Source organism: Uloborus diversus, chromosome 2 (assembly GCF_026930045.1).
Source record: "Uloborus diversus isolate 005 chromosome 2, Udiv.v.3.1, whole genome shotgun sequence".
NCBI classification, from domain to species: Eukaryota; Metazoa; Arthropoda; class Arachnida; order Araneae; family Uloboridae; genus Uloborus; species Uloborus diversus.
The window spans coordinates 44,556,871-44,582,381 of record NC_072732.1 but is presented as its reverse complement, the minus strand read 5'-3'; the positions used below and the strand labels follow the sequence as shown (position 1 = coordinate 44,582,381).

The 25,511-nt window shown below is 32.7% G+C and overlaps 1 protein-coding gene across 1 annotated transcript in view; it reads left to right on the top strand.

The window, feature by feature from the left end:
- The window catches only part of LOC129216285 (cytochrome P450 4c3-like), a 67,870-nt gene that overhangs the window by 40,713 nt on the left and 1,646 nt on the right, over nucleotides 1-25,511 (top strand). Inside the window, exons 7-10 of the mRNA XM_054850495.1 lie at nucleotides 3,247-3,438; nucleotides 10,661-10,834; nucleotides 13,569-13,635; nucleotides 17,425-17,604. Coding sequence (XP_054706470.1) covers nucleotides 3,247-3,438; nucleotides 10,661-10,834; nucleotides 13,569-13,635; nucleotides 17,425-17,604 — 613 coding nt within the window. The remainder of the gene's footprint in view (nucleotides 1-3,246; nucleotides 3,439-10,660; nucleotides 10,835-13,568; nucleotides 13,636-17,424; nucleotides 17,605-25,511) is intronic.

The following is a 25,511-nucleotide window of genomic DNA, read 5'->3' as shown; positions in this document are numbered from 1 at the left end:
TCAAATATTTTTTATTTTTTATCGAATTAATATTTTTTAAATCGCCGAATAAAAGTAAAGCTTAGCTATTTGTGCGTATTTTTGGAAAAAAATTTGAAAATTTGCAAAGAATATTTTGAATTTAGGCGATTTAAAGCAATCACATTTAATTAAATTTAAATAAAAAAAATATAATATTTATCTATATTTATTTTGCTTATTAAATAGATGGTGAATCAGTGCAAAAAATTTCAAAACTCTAAATTGTTTAATTTTTTTTTTTTTCAAAATGTGTCCCGGACTTCTTTAAATATTATGAACAATAGAGCTATTTTAAGGTGCACCCCCGATTTTCGGACGCCTCTTTTACTTTTGTTCCATTCTCAAAGGGAGCAATTCCTTTGTCGTCTATGAAGAAAATTTTAAGAATGCACAATGAGCCACCTGTAAAAGACAACCCCACTTGCTGCAGGCTAACTATTATGCCATTACGACACAATCTGAAGCCTATGTTTCACCACAAAGGAAACATGTGGTGCAGAATGTTTTACGTACAGAATGTTTCTTTCGGTAGTTTCTTAAATCCCCACAAGGTAGCGTATTCCAGCTCTAGAATTGTGGATAGATAATTATTTAATAAAAATATTTCGTGATCGTCTGCGAGCATTAAACCCGCAGCTGGAGCGCCTATTGGAGGGATACAGTAATAGGTAATTTCGCTTTATAGTTTTACGGTAGATAGCACTACGAACTTCTGACTATAGGTATTATTTCCTCTTCCCTAGACCTAGTTTAAGAACAAAACAACATCATTGGAAATGACCTGAAGTCGGTAGAAATCTGCATATTTGCTGTTTATGTCTGAGTAGAGATGTAAAAGCTATTTAGAAAAAAAAACAAAATTTAAAAAAACTTACATCGTGATGTAAGGTTGGTGATGCATCACGATGCAGAAATTTCTACATCACCCAGCCCTAATAGATATAAATATACTCTCACCTCTAACTGTTCCCGTAATTGATAATATTGAGATAATTTTGTGAAAAAAAAATCCTTTTTTGTGCAAAAAGGATTAAATGATATTTTTTTTTTATCTATATGTAAATTATATTATCATACAACTTTTATCAAAGTTAGACAGTGTTTTAACATACAAGGAAGGGGTGGGGGAGAATTAAATAGTATCAGAATTTAAGTATGAGAAATTTGTAATTTTATCACTTTTTGCTGAAAATTTCAATTAAAACTTCCTGAAAAGTTGAAAAAAATCAATTTTTCCGGACCGGAGTAGAAATAAACACCTTCGGAAAAAATGTTTTTTTCCGAAAATTTCCGGGTTTTTTTAGACTGTTTTCATCTCTGTCTGAGAGATACACAAGACTGATTAATTTAATTTACTTTTTTGTTCTTATAACGTGCTCTTTTTTAACTTTCATCTTGACTTTAGTCTTTAAAATTCCAAATGTAAATAGTTAAGTAAAAATATCGGCAATTTATTTTACTTTATTTTTATTTAAATTTCAATAATTCTTTGGTCATTTTATATTTTTTGTGTTTTAAGGCAGATTGTTTCTGTTTTTCAAATGGAAGTTTAAGAAATGAATTGTTGAGGAACATGGGGTTAAAGTGAAATGGTGAAATATTTATTCCACTTTTAGTGCCACCTACCAAGTAAAAGTTTAACTATGTAGTAACATGTGTCGTCTATTCCAGTCAAGAAATATTTTCCTCTGAGAATCAAAGTATATGATAATGCAAGCATTTTTCAAAATATAATACTCGAATTATAATGTTTTGTTGCAAGTCAAAAATTATTTTGGTAACTATCAAGTGATAAAGTTATTTTTACTAACATTTTTAATATTATTTGGGATCTTCTAATATTCGGTGTCGTATTTATTTAGTTATTATTTATTTTATTTGTATTTCGATATTTTTCGCAACTAGTCAAGTGCATGCGGAGCAAAGTGAAATAAGATAAATAAATACCTTTGTGCTGAACAGTAAAGTAAGACAAAACAACGTTAGAAGAAGCACAAATTTGTAAATTACAGCAACGCAGTGAAATAGTTCATTTCGTTTACTTATTCAATCATTTACTAAATCACTTACGTATTCATTTATTAACTAGTTTGTTTACATTCCTTCATTTAAGAAATCACATATTAATACATTAATTAACTTATTTTCTTACTAATTCACTTATTTTCTTATTCATTCACTATTTTATTCACTCATTTATTTTCCTCATGTATTAATTAATTTATTTATTTATCTATTAGTTTACTGCTTCATTATATTTTCGTCTATACATTTATCCTTTTATTTACTGGTTAATTTGTTGTCTAACTATATTTACTCATTAATTGTGTTCAAAAATATTTTTACGATCGAATAGAAAATATTTCATTTTTCACTTTGCCCCATGGAAAAAATGAACATTTACCCTTTTTATTTATTTATTTATTTATTTATTTATTTTTATTTTTATTTATTTATTAAATTTTTTTTGAAGGCACAATTTTACTTCCAAAAATTAAAAATAATTTTTCAATGCAAATTTTACTATAAAATTCAATGTTCTTTTTGTACAATAATTTTCAAAACAAATTTCCAATTTGTTCGTTTTGTAAAAGCTCAGTCATCTTAACTATTTCACTTTTCCCCACATTCCGCTACATTTTAACTCTTAGCTAATTACAACATAATTTTGACATTTAAGATCTTGAAAATACATATTTCACAATAGTGTCTTTGGGAAATAAGCGCAACCTTTTATGTTAGAAAAGAAGCCACGCCCGCTGGAGGTTTAAAATACCTTGAAAGAAAGTTTAAAATGATTGACAATGAAAAATCAGCATTGGCATTTTTTTCTCCAATTGGCGAGTTTTTTCAGCAGTAAATTTCATTAATTAACTTTAAATAAAGGCTACCTTCTCGTGAATCAAGCGTATACTACACAAAAGGGTCATCCACGAACAAATTCTTTGATGCTTCAAAATAATGGTCTTTCAAACGATACATCTGTAATTTCGTTATGTCTCGGATGAAAAGTAAAATACTTCAATGAGACAACTATTTCTCCATTCGTTACACAAATATTTCCTCTAAACTTACTTAATGATTTTTATTCCTTCAACGGAAAAGTTATGAGAACCACTCTTTCCAAATTCCTAATTTGAAACAATCATGCACAAACCTTCTTTCTCCATGTAGGTTAGAAAATCCGGAACATAACTGACAAGCTTCCTCCTTCTCATTGTCTAGGTCATTAGAAAGCGAAAGCAGGAGTTGTTGGAGCAGAGAAAGGAGTGCGGGGAGGGGAAGGAGACCTTCTCCGCTGACATCGAAACAAAGAAAAGGAAGGCCTTCCTAGATCTTCTGCTTGACCTTCACATCAAAGACAATATCTTAAGTGAAAGGGATATCAGGGAGGAAGTGGATACATTTATGTTCGCTGTAAGTTTCGGTCCGTTTGTATGACGGAGGAAAAGAGCTTTGTTGCTTAAATGAGAATAATGTCAAGATTGTTTGGAACACGAGAACATGTTCTGAAGCTTTTGAGTTAAATTTCGGTGTAATAATTTTGCTAAGTAATTGCTTTGTCGTTGGATTGAGCATATGGGTAATTTAAGTAAACAGGAAAAGGTAACAATCGAGCTGAAAAGTTATTGAAAGTTAGATTTTATCATTTATGCTTAAAATATAGCAACATGTTCAGACATGTTCGTATTTTTTAGCATTTACTTCTGGAGTTTTGAAAAAAGTAATATTTATGAAAAAGCTATGATGTAACTCTGACAAGATTAAGCTTGACCTTTACAATGTTTATTTCATTTAGGGGGCGGGGGATTCGGTGAAATTTGAGACTTGTTATATGTGCGCATTCAGTTGGAATACTGTCGCAAAAATACTGCGAAAGTAACCCAACTTAACTCACCCAATCACCTTTCCCAGTCATGCGACAGAAAAGTAAGCATTGTCAAGATCAAGCTGAAAATCAGAGCTACACTGTATAGGAGGAATCAAAGCAGAAATAAAGTCGAGATTGCTCATAAGAAAAGGTGATAATTCAGTTTCAAAGAACTATTGACTTGTAGGGAAAAAAACTGTTGGAATTATATTTGCAAAAAAGAAAGCAATGATTTCTTGAGGGTGCTCCCATATGTTCCCAATCTGCTCTCAAATGGGCTCCTAATCTGTTATCTCTCTCCCTAGCTTAAAATTAATAAATATTTTGAGCGGGGCACAATTGGAACGGATTTGAACAGCATTACAGTATACTTTCTCTGTTACGGAGCATATTCGGAACACATTTTGGGGCACATTCTGGCATTGCAACTCTTTTCAATTGGAACAACATCATTTGGAACTCTTTTTCCGAATGAAAATTTTCTGAATGTGTTTTTCCAATGAGTGTGCATGGAAGGTTTGAGAAAATGAAAAACATGTATATCTATATTTTATGCTGCCAAAAGAATTCTTAAAGCCAGAAATTATAGTTTTTTTATTTTTTTTTTTTTTTATTTTTTATGTAGTCATCACCATAATTTCGTCTAAGCGATGAGTGAATCATGTATCAAATCTTCTTGGAGTGTAGATTTTTACAGTGTTATGATGATTTTTGATACATTTAAATATTTTTGTAAGACTATTTCTTATTTTCTAAAGTAATTCTTAATGACAAATAAAGGGAAAAAATTCAACTGTTCGGAGAAATGTAAGTTGAAACGAGAAATTAGGGGTGTTTTTCACTAGATTTTTTTTTTTAATTATATTTTTTCTTAAAGAACTTCTAATTTAGTACCTATTAAATATTGCACGCTAAGTAGGCGGACGTAAAAAGTCAAATTTTTCATGGAAAAACTGAAACATCTAGTGTAATAACGTCATCAAATAGTAGATGGAAGAGAAACATAAAACCTTTGATGTGGAAGAGTAAATTAAACATGATATCGGTTTTCCGCGAGGGAACTTTAAAACCAGTTGCTTTTCTAAAAAGCTAATTATGAGGATATTGAATTTTGCACTGCGAAACCTAACATGAGATTGAAATCGAGCGCTCCACAAAGATATTGCTGATTTAATTAAATATGCGATTTAAATAATATTCTAATATAATATTCTAAACCTTACGTTTTGTGTAGCAAAATACATCTTAATTTAAAAAATGAATTTTATGAAAACTTTTGATGTAGTTCATACTAACCAAACGCAATGAAAATTATTTATTCTTAAATTAAATGTATTTTTTTCGCTAAATAACGACAAAATTTTATGTTTTGTTTTGTTTGTAACACGTGAGTTCAATCTTTTACAAAGCCTTTAAAACCCATTTATTTATGCGATAAAGCGACTAGATAAGAAATTAAAGCACTTTTCCTTGTTTTTTTCTATTCCAGCACACTTTAATTTTAAACACAATCTAATCACATTTTATGCAATAGAAAATTTTCTTCGTCGATGATAATAGGGAAACAAACATTCTGGAACCTGACACTTGTACACTACCGCTTCCAGAGATTAAGATAGTTGTGTCTGGTTTCTTCAATAAAACAAAGATTACCATATCTTTGGATAAAATGACCATAGAAAAAAAGAGTAACGTTAAATTAAAACTAGTATGTTGTGGCCATCACGAAATTTTCTTCTATATTTTTCTCTTTTTTCTGATCCCTCCCCATGCTTGACGAGGAAGCAATATTCCCAACAAAAACAAAATTACACATGAAAAAACTTGACGACCATTCCAATGTATGAATTTTTGCAAAAGCAAAGCAAAGAGCGAAAATTGAAAGTTATTTTAAAAGCCTTGCTTGAATTAATTACAAATATTTTATTTGTTAACAAACATAAGATGGCAACAGTTAAACATTTTAAATCATTGAGGTAATATTTCCGATCATTTCCATACAATTAAAATCACGAGAAATACGCAGACTACAATCTATTACGATTTATCTTTCTTATTGTTGCATTAATAAAGCTATTTTTATTCGCGAAAAAAAAAAAAAATCAACACCTCTGGGAGCGATTGGCGTCAAAATTGAACCAAAGCCTCTTTACATATGGATTCACATATATTCCAAATTTCAACCAGAACGTAGCATTACTTCATGAGATAGGACACTCACAATGGAAAAAAAGAACGGGCGATTGCGCTACCCCCTTTTAACTGGCTTCTATATGAGCCGCTCAGAAGCCAATGCGGTTAAGTCCAAAACACAAAAATTGAGAAAATTAATGTTTTTTGATACATTAGTTTTTAAAATTCTTGGTTTATTAATTTAATTAGAAAAGTTTATAAAATCTTTTTTCGAGGTGTAAACTCTGCAAAAAAACAAGATATGTACAGGATGTGCAAATAAAAACATAAGTATTTATTGAAATAATGACAGCATCTTAAAAATTTTAGGACTTATACCTTTTGGCAGCTGAAAAAGATAAGAAATTTATGTAAAAATACTAAAATAACATTTATTGTCATAAGTTTTATGTTTATTCATCATAACAAACACCATCTTTTTCCAGAGTTATTTAAATGTAAATCTTGATCTCCATGTGTTGTCCTTAATGTCCTGTAAAAGTTGTGTTCAATTGGAGGTATATACTTTAATAAACATATGATGCCTTTTTTTATTTCTCTTGAAATTACTCTGCCAGTAGAATATAATATAGGTTGAGTTATACTTTTAAATTTACTGGCCCACCTTCTTTTTTTTTAATATCATTTCCATGAAAGGTATCATCCTCGTCAAAATTATGTTTGAACTTAATGTTGCTTGAGTTTGACCTTGCCAATTTTATCCATCTCACATTATAAGCCAATTGACTTTAGTCCACTTGTTGATTTTTTTTCTGTTGGTAACAGCTTCTTCTAATGGTTTTGTGGAAAGAAATTCTTGTGGATTCATTTCGACAACTCTGAAAGGTTTCTTTCTTTTACTATTTTGTATTATATGATACCAGTCACTAGGGTTATAAATATACGGAATTTTTTTGCATAAGCTTCTATAACTGCAAAATCAGCATCATTGGGCCCACTTAATAAAAATTTAAACTCAATTGATTCAGCTTTTATATCTTCACTCTGAACCAATTTCAGTAAACTTAACAAAGTTTTTATATTTCGATTATGTCCTGAACATGAATCTGAATATATTATAATTTTTTGAAGATCCTTTGCGTACAGTTTAATGTGTTTAATTAAACACGATGACACTTCTTGTGAACCCCGCGATGCTTGGGTTATAGACCAAAAATACATATGGCTCTCGTTAGTCATTAAATCATGGCAACCAAGATTGTTTACATATTAGTTTCTCTTGTAATAAGCCACTGATGCGGATAGTTTCGGAAATGGTAATGCTTTTTCTAAATCAAAACTAAACACGTATATCTTGTCTGAAGCTGTTAGTCGATCATTAGCCATACTATTACGATCATTAGCCATACTGTTACGGGCAATTTCTGCATTTCGCAAGTCATTTCGTTCGTCATGATCAACTTCAGCTGCATTTTTTTCTTCATCTATTGTAGATTGTTTTTTTATTACCAAATAATCAGATTTTGCACAAGTATCTTTTGAAGGTTGCTTAAAATGTAAGTTAAATTTTGTCGGAAGCACGCGTAACTCAAAAAACGTTCCATTGCTCCACCCCCTTGGAGGAATTCGCGCCAATGGGCACAAGTTCGCATAGGGGCTTATATGTGTACCAAATTTCGTTTGATTTCCTGCGGTAGTTTTTGCTGTAGAGCGGCCACAAAAAACTGGTCACACACAGACGTGACACACACACGGATATACACACACACACACAGACACACACACACACACACACACACACACACACACACACACACACACACACATTTTCCAAAAATGGTCGAAATGGACTCAGCACACCTCAAAACGTTCGAATCCGTCGAAATTCGGAAATTTGCACGAATCCAATACTTTCTTCTATATATTAGATAGGGTCTGGTGGGGTAAAGTGGTCATAAAATCGTAGGTTTTCAACTTAGGTGGGTTATAAAAATAATAAATTCTTTAAACACTTCAACATTTTTTGTTGTTATTTTACATTGCATTATTAAAGAACACGGTACATTGCATTTCAGGAAAAAAATATTGAATTTAAGTAGTCTTATAACACTTTCATTCTTTTCATTCAAAGTGGTCATAGTTTAAAAAAACTGCAAAACCGTTACAAATAACCCTAATTTTGTATATTTCGGTTATTTTTATAGTTACAAGTATATGTACGAGTATATACGGGTATTCACGAGTCTACTACACGTGTCGTGTAGACATGAGTAAACATGTTCATATATGAATAGATACATGTATACATCAGATACATGCACATGCCTATTCAAGTATATACGTGTATACACGTATATACTCACGCATGTACACGTGATTATCTATAGGATTGTATACGTGTCTAAACGAGTATATACGTATCACGTGTATATGCGAGTAAAGCGTAGAAAAAAACATATGCGTGTTTTGCGCTTGTATCTCGAGTATATGCGTGCATACCTGAGTATATACGTGTACAGTCGACGTATATAAGCATATATAAGTGTACATACATACTTATACGAGTATACACGAGTTATTTCGTGGATATATCCAGTGCGTGTTTGTACGTGTCTACTCACGTAAATATATATGAAAGCACGAGTATTTTCGTATGTTTACGTGTAAACACGATTATATACCTGTTAGACGTATATACGTGCATTTACGTGTATACATCAGTACATGTATCCACGTATATCCACGAGTATATCCGCTAATATACATGTATGCTTACAGAATGAATCCAAGATTTTTTGCAAAATCTAAGTGGTGTGAAAGGGGAGGATAAGAAGCAAAGAATCATAAGGAACTTATGGTCGCTGACGCGCTACATGCACAAAAGGTCAGAAACTGACGTTAGCAAAATAGGTCACAAATTTGTTACACAAAGATGATTTTACACGACATTTTAGTTTTTAAGACATATTTAGAGCAGTTGTTAAAAGTTACGGCCTGTAGTAGTTCTAATACACGCATCACAAAGAAGGTGCAGCGACTGATGAAAGTTTTTCAAAAGTCTCGTAATTGCAACAGAGTGATTGCGATGCATGTATTACAGCTGCCGGCCGCAAATTTCATCAATAACTTTAAAATTTTCTTAAAACCTAAAATGTTGTGTAAAATTGTCTTTGTGTAATAAATTTGTGACATGTTTTGCATCCATCAGTTTCTGGCTTTGCGTGCATGTAGCGCGTCAGCCTTGAGTTTGATTCTGGATGTTTCTTATGATTCTTGCTTCTTATCCTCCCGTCTAACACCTTTTAATAATTTGACCAAGAGTTTAGAATCAACCTGTATACATGTATATCATATCCTTGTATGCAAGTGTCTACTCGAGTACATACGCGTATATACGTCTCTCCCTGAGTATATAATTGTATATAAAGTATTGTATATAAATTGTATATAAGCGGGAATATACGTGTATAGTCGAATGTATATCTGTATAGATAAAAAATACTTGCAGGTACCCAAATACGTGTTTATTGGTGCATTTATGTGAATACGTATATATACGTGCCTACACGAGTATATGCGTATACATACGCGTATACTCGTATATTTAACCCTGTTTATTTTAAAAACAACACATATTAAGTGAAATTAATATTTAATTTATATCTGCCTTATACTTAAAGATTTAGTGACTTTAGAAGAACAATATTCGTTGAGCCTAATATTATGACCACTTTACCCCATCTTACTTAAATTGTTCTAACAAATTATTCAAAATAGATTGAGCTAACTGCTAATGAGTAAGAGTTCTTGAGACATGTAGGAAGCTTCCTGTGCAGTCAATCTGCTCATAATTCTAACAAACAAAATTTCCCAAGGAAGTCAAAAAAGGTGTTTAGATTTTAAGAATTTTCATATTTACATAAAATATTTTTTTACTATATAAAATTTTGCCAGTTGTAAAATTTTGTATTCAAAATATAGTTTATAAATGCACTCCCCTAAAATAAAATTTTCACATTTATTCGAACATTAGTTTCCAAGCTATAGCCATTTATTTGAATTATGACCACTTTACCCCATTGACCACTTTCCCCCACCTGACCCTATAGAAGAAAGCAAAAAGAAAGATTTCGTATAAAATACTTTTTAGTTATAGTATAACCTTATTAATTTGGTCTAATAGGGGATCCAGGTGGTCTGAATTAATGAAAGTACTGATTAAACAAAATAGGCTTTAAATGTAGCCAAGGTACATGAGCAAACTACAGTACACAGTAAAAGTTGTATTTTGAGTTCATGAGTATGAAACATGAAGCTGCATGAGAGAAAAATACAAAACACAAAATAAGGCCTACAAAAATACAATATTGCATTACCTTACCTTTTATTTATAAAGTATGTACAGCAAAATCGCTATGCGGATTAATTTCTAAGTCCGGTTTACTAGGATTTGGATTAATGAGAGTTTACTCTACCATCAATGGCCAAAATTTAGCTTTTAAAGGCAATTTGAAACTTTGAAAAGCTTTATATTTGGGCTGTTTTTTATTGTTAAAATTAAAACCACTATAAATGTAGCCAAATTACAGCTGCGATTTCTGAAAATCTCTTATTTATTTAATATTCTTTTTTCAGGGTCATGACACAACAGCGATGGGAATCAGCTGGGCCTTGTACAACATTGGTCTAAGACCTGATATCCAAGAAAATATTCATAATGAATTAGATCGAATATTCGGAGGAGACGAAAATCGTCCAATAACCACTGACGATGTCAGAGAGATGAAATACCTGGAATGTGTGTTAAAGGTAACGAGCTCATATGTTCAAATTGTTTTTTTCCCCCCTTCACAATATCAATATTTCTTAGCTTCTGAATCATTCTGAAGTGAGCTTGCATTAACAATGTGTCAAAAGAGTACCGATCGCTGTAAATATGAATCTTATTTATAAATGTTTATTTTTTGTCCCCCTCCCCAGCATTTTAGAAACTCGTATTTTTTAGAAGGAATTTCATACACGCACACATGCAGATATATGTAGGCAGAAAAAGAGAGAGAGAGAAGAAAGTTCTGCACACACGCATATATAAATAGACAGAGAAGAGATAGTTCTAGGACATATTAATACGAGGATGATTTGGAATACTGAAGTTTCTGCTTCTGATTTCTTGTGGAAAATTGGCAGAGAGGAATTATGTTTTTAGTTTATTTGATGTGATTATAATAGTCTAAAACTTGTGCGTTGGTTGTATATACAGATTATTCCTAGAGAGAACAAAATTACTAGAACTTCTCTAGAAGTGAATTTTTTTGATATAATTATTGGCATTTAATTTATAACTTCAAGGAAGAAACTGGCACCCATAACAGCAAATGAACTCATCTGTCTTCACCTACAAACCGGATGTCTGACTTTCTATTCCATCGGTGGTAGAACACTGTGTTTCTGCATATGTATAAATTATACACTTCGAAATACACTCATGTCTAGTTAGGTTTCCTGTTTCAATACGTTTTATGCGAAGTAGTATTTGTTTTTCGACAGTTAGGGTAACGGCACCAGTAACAGACTGGGGTCCAGTAACAGGCAGTCATTAAGTTTGGATTTAAGTAATAAGAATTTTAGGCGGGTAAAACGGATATTGCCGCGACCCATGAATACGGTGCAACCATCTAGTGTTATCAGAGTGAATTTTATGAGCCAGTTGGTATTTACAAGGCAGTGGTGGAAGGTTAGGTACAGCTACCATGAGTTCTGCCATTGTTTCCTGTTCATTGGAATTTAATAAGGTTTTAGATCTAAAAATTAAGAACTTTTGCACATTTTGAAGAGAAAAATGGGAATTCTGTCCATTACTCATCTTTTCCTCATCTTATCTATTTCTGGGTATCGTCAGGATTGTAGTGTCTGTTTCTGGAGGGGGGGGGGGGGTTGGACCTTTTTTCGAAATTGAAAAAATAAAAATCGAATTAACTAATTCAGAGGATCCAGAAACAACCAAACCTTAGACGAAATGTAGTTGCATGAGAGAAAAATTATTTTAAGAGTCTAAATAAATTAAAAGGCTCAGAAAATTGAGTTAACCTGAGAGCGATGTCTTAAGCATGTCTGTTACTGGTGCCGTTACTCTATATAATGTTTGCAAATGTTTAAAATAATCGGTTTAACTTATTAGAACATTATGAAATGAGTTTGAGAATAATGTTTACTAGAAGTGTAACTATTTTTCAAGCGGTGCACATTTTTTGGTCTATTTCGGCTTATGTATAGCTAAAAATGTAATTCGTTCTATACTAACGTTTAGGATAGTAGAAAAAACCATGATGGAATACTAGAGAATCACCATCGCAGCCGACAGGACGTCTTACTGGGAATGAAAATCAGATTCATCATCTGTACTAATTTATTTACCACTAGCGGTACCCGCACGGCTTTGCTCGTAGCAGAATATTAAAAGGTCATTTGGTTCGCCTTATTTACAAATCATCCATTATTTACAAATAATGGATTATGAATTTATCGCCAATTTGCACTGTTAATTTGCTCGCCCATGGTCGCATATGGTAGTCCACGTTATGGTAATTTGCTAGTCCACATTATAGTAATTTGTTTGTCCCCGTTATGATAATTTGCTCGGTAAAATGTTCTTAAAAATTGGAATAGAAAAAGAACAAAATCAAATTTTCGAAAACTCGCTTTGAGGTGCTCACACCTGTGCTACAAATTAATTCTGTGCCAAATTTCATGAAACTCGACCGAACAGTCTAGGTGCTATGCGCGAAACAGACATCCAGGCACATAGACTATCAGCTTTATTATTAGTAAAGGTAAACAGTATCAAGAGCGTGTCTTCTTTAACTTTTTGAATTTAGCAGTTAGGATGGCTGGAGACATGATGATAAACCATTCAATTCTGAAGTATTGTCAAAATCAGATTTCATACCATCTACTGTACTGGACGATAATGATTCAGAATACCTCATTAAAGATTCCAAGTTTAGTTTTTGTCAAATTTAGTTCATGTTTTAAACTTTTAATACATATTTTATATTATCCTATCATTTTACATTATCTTCTGAATGGCTTTTTATTTTACCTTTTTCGGATGGGATAAAACTTTCAAAAGTTGCTTTTAAGTCAATATAAATCATGAAATAGTATGATTTGCATGTGTTGCAAATGTTTTGATTTTGACTTTTACCATTACAAAACTCTCAAAAAAAAAAAAAAAAAAAATACATTCCGTAATATCAGGTACTAAAACTTTTCTTACATATAAATTTGAAATAAACACCCACTGTGCAGAAATTTCGAACAGCTGACGAAACTTAGAAAGATTAACTTTATGAAATGGTTGCAAGTTACAAATAAACTTGAAACATTATTGCTTTAACGTGTTTATTGATAAACCAGCTCCTGCTTAGATAGAGAATGTTACGGTTTGAAGTAATTAATACTGACACAAATTAATTTAATTTAAAATACAAAACAGCAGAAGTTTCATAGTAATTTAATTAAATATCGAAACTTATTGTTACAGGAAAGTCAGAGGCTATACCCTTCACTTCCTGTAATTGGGAGAGAATTAGAAGAAGATATCGTTGTTGGTAAGATTTTTTTTTTTTTTTTTGTCTTTATCAATTAGTTTAGACATGGAAGGTTTTTGTTATCAAATCCATTAAATTTCGATAATCACAATAACCATGTTTTGAATTATTTTAAATATAATATTATAGAGAAAAATCATGTTTATTCATTGATCGTTAACGCTTTTGTTTTTGTAATTAAGAACATTTAAGCCTACTAATTATTAAGTCAATCTCACTTTGATAATCGTGTCCACTTTCGATATCATTTATTGTGTGGTTGAAAATTATAGTTCGCATAATTCGTGGAAAAGGTATGCTTGTGTTTCTTTTTTTTTTACTTGCTCAGAAATCTTGCCGCTTTTTCTTGCTGTTTTTTTTTATCTTTAACTCCTATTGTCATGTATTGTTGCTCTCGTTGTTCATGGCATGAGGGATTTTTTCAATTTCCCAATAAACTGAAGAATGAAGTGGAGGTGCCAAAATGAAAAATTTGGAGATCACTTGTACAAATGGTAAAAGAAACTCTCATCCGTTTGGAGACAAGAGATGGCAATAGTCTGTGGAAGATGCTGCTATACAATATGATTTAGAGAACGTTAAAAGGAAAGTCTATAGTTTGACTCTGATAAGCTGATCTATGACCTTGACAAAGTTTTCCCGTATTTGCGATTGTCAGTGAGAAACGAATGTGTTCTTGCTGCGGATGTGAACTGTCTTGCTTTTGCAAAACTGTTTCAAAAATAACTCAACTTCACGACAATTACCATTTCATATCGCCCCAAAAAGAGGCAAACATTGTGAAGGTCGCCACTCAGCTTATCAGAGTCACACGATATCTACGGTGTGAACTTTGAGTATGTTTTGCTGTAACTTTAAAAGGTCTGTTTACGTTTATTCTTACTGCTTCAACTGTCCTAATAAGTTTTTTTTTTTTTTTTTTTTTTTTTTTTACGTATGTAAATAACATCATCTGACGTTATTTAATCATCAAAGGCGTCCATTGATGGAAAATGAGAAAATTAAAACTTTTATCAGGTAAAAACGTTTTCTATCTGCTTGGAATCCAGTGCTTGGAATTCCTTGCTTGGAAACGGGTTATTTTACAAGACCTCAAATTTTAATCCTTGTGTGCGTTGAGGCACTAGGAAATGAATATACAGTTGACAACTTTATGTGTTGCCTGATAAGAATTTTAAAATTCTTCTCTGAAAAGTGATCCACATTCTCCTTCAACGGGATAAGATGGAATTCACATGTAGGCCATAGCGTTTCACTTTAAATAAATTTACTGTAACTAGGTTGAATTTGAGGAAAATATGTGTTCTGGACAACTGAAAGTGGACTGAACTCGAATTAAGTAAAATAACTTTGATTGTTATTAAAGAGACTTAAAAACTGACGGGGGAAAATGAACTGAAGATCGAAATACAAAATTGTAAACAAACTCCGAATGTTTTCTACGGCTTAATTTATTATTAATTTGCGTACGTATGTCCTTATCATTACTAAACAAAACAACCAATGTTCATTAAAAACATACAACACTATATCTGCATCACACTGTTCTCCAAAATAGTTAAACTAAACCTGGAGAACTCGCGCGGAGTCAGTTCAATCGATTTGAACCCAAGCTTCAGTAGATTAACTTGAAAATAAAATTAGAGCTTCCTATTGAATTCAACTTTTAAAAAACAATCCATAAAATACGAGAATGAATCACCTGTTTTCTGGTAAATAACATCTACATTCAATTACCTCTTCCATTATATTCCATTCATTTTAAGTTTATCTAGTAATATATGTTCTTCTTTGAAATAAGTAACAATTCTAAGATTAATGCATTTTCTATTTACTAGCGCTGTGTAAAATTTACACCTCAATGTACTATTTTTTCATCCATTACTATAATTTTTTTTTGTTCATTTAACCAACTCGCTTCGGTTCTGAAAGGAGCATTTTCATCTCTTGCTTGAAATACCACTTAAAGAGATTTCTCGGAAACATTTTCCGTTAGCGCTATAATTTTAAAGAATGAAAGTGTAGAATGAATAAGTACTTTTATTGTGTTTTAATTCATTCAAGCATGGAAATAAAATAACTTTTGCAATTTAGTCGGTCATTTCGAAGGTGATTCATCTTCAATTTTCGGTCTTTTTTTTTTCCATAGTGAAAGTATGTTTTAAAATATTTAGATATTTTTCTATCGTGATTTCGAAAACGGTTCAAACTATTTTTGTTACTGCAATGCCATGGGAATGATAGAATTACTCATTTAAAAGCATATTTCGCTCAAAGAAAGGCTTAATTTGAACTCATTTTGAAATGACCAATTTAAATCGCATTTTGTGGAAAAAAAATGCTCAAATTTTGTATTTGTTTGCATTGATAGACTCAAATAGTACAGTAACCACTCGTTATATCTCACCTCTTTATATCTCTCAATCAGATTGATTGGCTGTAATCAATCCTTACTCGTTAACGTGCGCATGCGCAAAGACCTTTAAATCTAGTGATTTAAGAAAAAAATCTGGTAACAGGGTCAAATATAACGCAAGTGGTCTCATTGTAAATAAATTTCCTTTTCCATATTATTTAAGAATTCGAAATGTTTACCTTTATCCCAAGTAATAAATTAGATCTATTATGTAATCTTTGTGTTCAAAAATCAACAAGTCCGCTGAAAAACATTGATAGAATAATCATTGCTTTTTATTTGTCTCCCGAAAGAAAATGCAGAAAAACTTTGCTTTAACGTTTAGACCAATTAATTAGTAAAAGCATTGTATTTCTCAGGAAATGTATTTTTCTTTCCTTTTCAGCCATTAAATAAAACAGGCATGTGTTCAATTCCTCTAAATTCGCCACATTCTAAATTATAATGATTTGGACTCGCATTTCACCAAAAACCAATGAACTGTTTCTAACTCTTTTTTTTTTTTTTTTTGGTAAGATGATTATTTTGGTAAGAAATTGGTAAGATGAATTTCTTTTGTCGAGTTTATTAAAAATTCATTCCAATGTAAAAAAAAGTCAGATACATATATTTGCTCTACTTGAATCTTTATTTTTAATGACCTCGATTGTGCCGAGTTTTCAGACATAACATGCTGCGTTATTTTTCTCCCGAGAAGAGCGATGTATCCAACGATTGCACTTTTATTCTTTCAATTATTTATCTGAAAATAAACTAATCAGAACCCTAATATGATAGTATGCAGGGCACTCTTACATTATGATACTGCACTCAAAGGGCGGGGGAGGGATATGGTGCGCCATTGAAATTTTTAGGGGTGATTTTGAGACTTCTGATCTGAATTTCGTGGGACTAGTTCTGAGGGGGAGGAGGGTGTTCCATACAATTTGAAGAGGGGGAACCATCGTGTTTGGGTTGATAGACATAGACACTAGAGACATCCCTATATAAACATTAAAATAATGTATACATTCAACTACTTTCAGCTTCACTAGTTCTCAGCCGTGCGAGTCAAACAAAAAGATACAAGGCTCTTAAATTCAACACGTATTTTGTGAAATAGGAATTCAAAACAAAATTAACTATGGTTCAGTCGGGTTATTAAGAGACTAAACTGTATAAAGAAAATAATTTCAAAGACTGGCATATTCGCACAATTGTTTAAAAAGGAATATGTGATGGGTTTTCAATTACTTCACTAAAAGTATTATAAGTACCCTTTTTTTTTTTTTTTTTTGTCAAAAAATATTTTTAAAACTTGCAGATACTCCATTTTCAAATGTAAGTTTAAAAACGAAAATGTATTTTCATTTCGTTTCAATTATATCCACTAGATGGCTACACCGTTCCCGCAGGCACAACCTGTATGCTGGCTACATTCATGCTCCATCGAAATCCGGAGGTGTTCCCGAATCCGGAAGTTTTCGATCCGGAACGTTTTCTGCCGGAAAACTGTGTTGGAAGGCATCCGTTTGCTTATGTCCCGTTCTCGGCTGGACCGAGAAATTGCATTGGTAAATTACAGTTTTTGAATCAGTTTACAAATATTTGGTGGAGATGATGAACTAAAATTGACTTTTATAGATTTTGTCTTCGTTTATTTCCTCCAACCTCCAAAAATGATTACTTGACATGCATTTTTAGGATGCTAATAGTGTTAAAAAATACTCAGAATCCTATTTAAACAACACCCTTCACTATTAATTTCTTAATACAGGCAGCTCTGAAAGTACCCACTATTATTTTGAAAATTAAAATTTGTGCAGCCGCGTCGCACAGTGGCTCAAGGGCGGAAAAAATAGCCATTTTTTAGTTTTAAGATAAAAAAAAATTTCATGCCGTAATTACTTAGCCCTTGAGTTGTAGTAACTTACTCCATAAGAGTTTCTTGAAAAAAAAAAATCGTTTTTACAAAATAAAGCCGAGATTGTTGAACAATTATGTTTTTACTTTTTTCGGACGTACGACTTATGCTTCAGTTTTAATTCATTCGTTCAATATGGAGGACTAAAATTTAATAAAAGTCATTTCTGATTGGTTTTTCACTTATAAGGATGCATATTACATCGTAGTTAAAAATTAAAAATTCATCAAAATTGAAAACTACCTAAAATAAAAACACATTATTTTCTTAAAAATATAATGAAAAGTATTGTGGAATATACTTTTATCGGCGGCTTCCGGTGGGCTAAAATTTACATATATCAGTAGTTTAATCCTTCCTGTAAATAAATAACAACATTTTAGCTGCGACCACCTGCGACTGCAGTCGTGGCAGATGTTTTTATTTGATCTTCGCTATTTACGAATACCAATTTAGTAAGTTAGAAAATAACTCTTAACGGTATGATGGGGGTAAATTGCTTTTTTTATCAAAGAAATTGGTCATCAAATTTGACATGCTCCAGACTAACGTATGTCACAGTTTTACTACTTTGCAGGAGAGCCTTAAAACGTTTGTTTACTATTTCCGAAAGTTGGGGCTTTTGAAACATTCATCCATAAATACAGAGGATTTTTTTTTAAACAGATTTACGTTGTTATGGCTTAATGTGGCGCTTTATTCTACATGCAATGCAGTAGTAACCTGAAAATAACAATTTTCGGAACCGTTTGGCTTTAAAGAAGATACATATGAGAAAGAAATTTTTAAAACTCATACAGAATTCTATATAAAAATTAAATATTCATTCTGTTCATAAACAAAAAAATTAGAAAATCATTAAACGTTTGAAATTTCTGATTTCTTTTTCGAAATCATTCTAGTATAAAGCTGTTCTCAGTTTGTCAACATTGCCACAAAATATTGTTCGAATGTATCAGTTGCAATAAATAAACCTTGCGTGTGGCATACGACTGATTTAATTTATATTTTTCACTAAAAACAGAAATGAATTTGAACTACAGAGAAACCCCGATTTCACGTTTCTCAGAGGCCTAAATCAAACATAAAATACATAAAATGTGGGAAAACGTCAATTCAAATCCAAAAACATAAAATATGGGAAAACGTAAGATACGAGAAATGTATAAAAAGAAAAAATCATTTAAGGAAACAAAAATAGTAATAACGGTTGCTAAGATGACGCTTATAAAATGTAAAAATGCGATATTTTACGAAAAGAACATTTTTGTACACACCAGTTTAGATCATTCTAACACATTCAGTAACGAATCCGGGCGTTTAGGATGAAAATAGTAATAATGAGTCATTGAATCCAAAGTAAATACAGCATCTTCCAGGATTGGAACACTTTGCAAAGTTTTTTCCTGGTCTTTATGATAAAGAAAATAGTTTTTCACTATTATTAAGCTCTTAAATGCAGTATTGAAAGAAGAGACAAGTTGTATTTCCTCTTCTTCTTGTTCATCTTAAGTCCATAAGGTCAGCTACGGATGGAGCAGAAGCGTTTCTGTTTCCATGGATTAACTTTCAAGAGAGTGGATTATGTTTAAAAATGCCCAGAAACACTTTTCTTAATTTTAAAACATTTTTTCTCTTTTTTTAACTGCCGATGGAAAACGTAAAATGCGGGAAATTCACAAATACACTTACCATTCGGGTTAAATTAATATTATTAGTGTACGGAAAAACTGGGACCTGATAATAAAAAAACGTAAAATGTGGCGAAAACGTAGATTCGAGGGACGTAAAATCGGGGTTTCGCAGTGAATACGATCAGCAAGCATGAGGAAAAATATTACCATGCAACAATTTTAACAATTTTCCAAAGCATTTTTTGAGAATACTCAAAGTTATTGAATTTTTTCTGCGTTTTTGTCGTTTTGAACCACTGTGCGTCGGTTCACATTGTTGGAGGGAGAGGGCAAGGGGGACACACATATTCATTGCAAATTTATCGGAAAACAGCAAAGTCCCCACTCTCACTTTTCTGCAAAAATATTTATTCGCAACTCCAGGGCTCGAATACGCTACCTTGCGGTGATTAACAATTCTGCCGAAAAGGGTAAAACCTACCGTTCCACGTGTTTTCTTTGGGCAAAATTACAGGCATCAAACACTTTGGTGCAATGTAATTTCAGAAGAATAGAAAAGAAAACTTCCCACAAACACGATGAAAAATTATTGACATTCATTAAACTTCAAAGGAAGTTTATAAGTTACGGCATTTGTTTTACCTTTTTCATTCGCCATTAGACAGTGGCTGCAGCGCCCCCTACAGTTTATTGGAGTTGCGAATCTTTCAAAGCCAGTGGGGAGCAATTGACCTCCCCCCCCCCCGACCTCTTTAAAAGGCGGGCCTGCATTCCTACGTATGTACCAGACATATGACTAGGATTTTTTTCAAGGCTTGAAAATAACAACCCTTGACATTTTTTTATGCGGGAAGGAAATTTATTTTGTGGGAATGAAATACACAAAATTAGTGAAGCCCAGCGCAATAGGGATCAGTTCTACGAAAAAGTAAAACAAAAATCAATCTTTCTGAGGATGAAAGGTAATGTAGTAGAGAACAGAGAAATTAGTACCAATTTGTAACGTTTAGGCTGTTTCAGAATTTGTGTTAAAAATGTAATAAAATATTCAGATACAACAATAAAAATTACAATTATTACTTTTTTCCCTGTTTTTTCCACATAGCTGAATTTTTGTTTAAAATACAGAGCGAGAAAATACGCATAATTAAATTTTTGGATCGCAGTTCCGATTTTCATTACGTAAAATGTGCTTGTAGAGGCGTTTAAAATATCGCTGTGCACATGTAAAGATTTTGAATCCCCTTTCCCGCCCCTGGAAAAATTCTGGTTGCTTCATTGGAAGGAAAATGAAATATATTCCTCCTATACGACACCGTTCAAACTTACCTACCGGCTGCAGGCCCGTCATTTTGGCGGCCAAGGGAAAAATCCCTCCTCCGCCCCCCCCCCCCCCCCCACCGCTTTAAAAATCATTATGTTTGCTTTTATTGAGCACAACGAGGAAAATGACACAACTAAAAAAAAAGAAACAGTATTGAAGTGAATCTAGGTTTTACGCAATAACACTGGAAAACACATGTTTTGTCCCATGCATTATATACACTATTTCTTGTGTATTTTGATGTGTAGAGTTCAAATATGCAATCAAAAATAGTCTATCACGCAAGGTTTTCTTTAAAAATCCTATTTTATTTTTTAATTTTTCGTATTTTTTGAAATTTTAATATATTATTAAAATAACACTTTACCAAAAAAATAACTTAATTAATTAGTGAAAAGTTTTCACTTAAGTTATATTTAAGTATCATATATATGTATATGGATGTATATTCAATTTATGATAAGGAGCCTTGGCTGTCTGCCAGCGCACAAGGTCACCAGCGCGTCGCGACACGCTCGCTCTTGTTGACTCAAGCTCAGTCAGTGCTGTATGGCCTCCCAAACAGGAATTTTTGTTCAAGAGACAGTGCTTTTAAATTGTGTTGTGTGCATAGTTAAACATGCCTCGTAGATGTTTAAATCATCCGGACACGTTTTGTTATGTGTGTGGTGAGTTAACTTTTAAATTGCAAAGAAGAAATTTTACTCCTTTGATAAAAAAGTGTTATGAACTTTATTTTGGCTGTAAGGTGGGTGACCAGGACAAAAACTGGGCTCCACACATATGTTGTGTTACATGCTGTAGACTGTTGACTGGATGGGCCGACGGTTCTCGACGACACATGCCGTTTGCAGTTCCAATGGTATGGAGGGAACCGACGGATCACACTTCAGACTGTTACTTTTGCTTAACAATTACAACAGGGATAACAACTAAGTCAAAACATACTTTAAAATATCCCAACTTGCCTTCAGCGATCCGACCTGTCAGACATAGTCAAGAACTACCAATACCAACTCCTCCAACGTCCATAGAAATTAGTGACAGTACAAATCCTGAACCAGATCAAGAAGAAGATGATGATGTACAAGATCCTAGTTTTGAGGTAGGCACTGAACCTCATTTATTAACTCAAGGTGACCTTAATGATTTGGTTCGTGATTTGAATTTATCTAAAAAACAAGCAGAACTGTTGGGGTCACGCCTTAAGGGCTGGAACTTACTTTGCAAAAGTACTAAAGTATGTTACTTTAGAAACAGGCAAGAGGATTTTGAGGATTTTTTTTCCCAAGAAGGAAACTTAGTCTATTGTAATGATATTTCAGCAGTAATGAATACTTTAGGTCATGAGCATACACCAGAAGAGTGGCGTTTATTTATAGACTCATCCAAAGTTAGCCTTAAGGCTGTTCTATTGCATAACGGTAACCAATTCCCTTCAGTCCCTTTGGCCCATGCTGCAAACATGAAAGAGACATATGGCAATATGAAACTGATTTTAGATAATATCCAATATGATAGATACAGATGGAACTTATGTGGAGATCTTAAAGTAATTGCTATGTTACTCGGCTTGCAGCCTGGTTATACAAAGTTTTGTTGCTTCCTTTGTGAATGGGACAGCCGAGATCGGAAAAACCATTATAAAAAGAAATCATGGCCTGAGCGAAAATCCCTTGAACCTGGCAAGAAAAATGTTCAAAACACACCTTTGGTTGATCCTAAAAAAGTTTACCTGCCACCACTGCATATCAAGTTAGGATTGATGAAAAACTTTGTCAAAGCTATGGACAAGAATGGACAAGGTTTTTTGTACTTAAAAGAGAAATTTTTTAGACTAAGCGATGCTAAAATCAAGGAGGGCATCTTTGTTGGTCCACAAATACGAGATTTGATAAAAGATAACAATTTCGAAAGCAGACTTAATGACATAGAAAATAGAACATGGACCTGCTTCAAAAATGTGGTTAAAAATTTCTTGGGAAACTATAAAGACGACAACTACAAGGAATATGTCAACGATCTACTGAAAGCCTACAGTGATATGGGTTGCAACATGTCGCTAAAAATCCATTTTCTTGATTCCCACTTGGACTTCTTCCCACAAAATCTTGGAGATGTTAGTGATGAACATGGAGAACGTTTCCATCAAGATATTTCAAGCATGGAAAAACGATATCAAGGAAAATGGAGTCCGAGAATGCTGGCTGACTACTGCTGGACACTTAAAAGAGATGTACCAGAAGCAAAATACTCAAGAAAATCCCTTACAACCACTTTTTAATGTAGAATAGCTGTAAATAGGTAAAAAAAAGTGTGTTATTTGTATTTTACTGTCACAAGAAAACCATACGTGATAGATAAAAACTATTATTATTTTTGGATTCAGTGTAAAAAGTACTATAAGAATCAGTCAACAAAACTTTTGGGACAAAACATTATATTTTTTTTGTTGCTCAGTGTAATTGATTTGAGCGATTTTATCTCAAATCTTACAGTACACTCCAAAAATAAAAATAATATTTACTTGTTTATTTTTTGTTGTCTAATTTAATAATGTATAAGGTAAAACACCAGTAGGAGCCATTTCAAAGTTTATAACGCACTTAGTAGTGGCCACAGTGAACTATATTTTTAAACTGTGGGTCTACTTTATTAATTATCTCTCTTGAAACTCAAGGAGCGTATTATAGCCCAAATTTTCCTTATCCGTCCCATTTTCTAAAAATGCCAGAATTGCAATTTTTTATCCATTCTTTCCCCAAACCTTACATTTAATCCAGTAGTGGTCATTGCAAAATCTGATAATTTCAGTAGCGGCCATCTAACATTCTTCCACTCTAAGAATTTACATTACGTACTTCAAACTCAAATAACTGATGAATAAAATTGATTCAATGTAATAGTTACATTAAGTATTAACAAAAAATCACATTATTATTGTTCATTTCTTTCTTCATACCGGAGTGAACTTGAAGGGTCCACTACTGGTGCTATACCTTACTTATAATGTGTTAAGATCGGAATTTTCCTCTGAATTATGAAATTTTAATGATGTTTCACTATTGATTATATCGTTTTGACCATTGAAAAGAGATAAAATGGAAGAAGTGAGGACTTTCATTCCTGAATTCAAGACCCTAAGTCACGTTTATAGATTTTAAAGCAAAGCATTGGAAGAAATCAGGATTATTTCCCTTTTTTAAGGCAAAACGTGCCACCTATTCGTCGTTGTTGGGTCACGTGACTTGGGGTATTTGGGTCAGCTTTTGTTAAGCCAATGATTGGACTTGCTCCCTCCATTTACTAATTCCTGCTCCAAGGTTTTGACGTCACCACGTACCTGTTACTAGTACTACTTTTGTCGCAAGCATGAGCATTAAATTTGGATTTTACCTTAACGCTAGTACATTTTTCTCAAACTTTGAGCTGTGTCACTTTCCCTGTTCGGGTGCCATATATGAGTGTGGTCTTTGTTGTTTTCCGGTAGTGCATTCCGAAAATGCATTAAGAATATGTGATTTGCCAACGCTGGCAAATAGCAATGCTCCGCTTTGAGAATCATCAAATGAACAACCAGTTTTCAAAATTTACGAACTTTCGTAAAAACTATGCACCAGACGGAACAAGTGCAAAATTATGCTTGCATGTTAAACTACTAATACCATTAGTTATTTCATAGTTACTACTTCTCCTCCCTTCCTCCCGCTCCTAATTTTCAGAAAATGACCAATATCTGTATTCTACAGTTGGGATGAACCTAACATGGCAGTATCGTAATGCTGTAATTAGGATCAGCGTAGCCTTCACAGTTCTGCCAGGTTAAGTTTGCTCCTACTATAGCTTTTTTAGTAAACCATCAATTTTACTTTATCTCAAAATAGAAGTTATTTATAGATATTTCGCATTCATTGAATATACATCATGTAAATATTTTCATGTTTAACATTACACTCTCAAAATTTTAAAACAAAAGTGAGAAGGCACCAGTAATAGACATGCCTAAGACATCGCTCTCACGTTGACTCAATTTTCTGAGTATTTTAATGAATTTAAACTTTTTAAACTATTTTTCTCTCATGTAACTACATATCATCTAACGTTTGTCTTCTTCTGAGTATTCTGAATTAGTTAATTCGATATTTATTTAATTAATTTCGAGAAAAAGTCCAACCCCCCCCCCCCCCCCCCGAGTAACAGACACCGAAAAATATGATGATACCCAGTAACAGACAGGGGCGCCGACTTGCAAAAATTATTGGGGGGGCTGGACATCACCGGGGATTTAGGGTGTTATGTAATCCCTCGGAGGTCCCCCACCCCAAATAAAGGTCAGATTTTTGAACCTTGAAAATGCCATATTTTCTAGTGTGTATAATTCTAACAAATTAACAGTATGTGACACGGCGTTTTCGATGTAAAAGAATCTAAAAATTGGTTTACAAATTTTCTGGTTCAATTTTTAAATCATATCACTTGTCTTAGTAAGAGATTTTTTTTGTTCTATTTTATGGGGAGCCGTGCAGTGCCGTAGCTAAGCATTGATATTATAAGGTAGGAAGGACACTTGACTTGAATGGAAAGGCACTCCCAGAGACG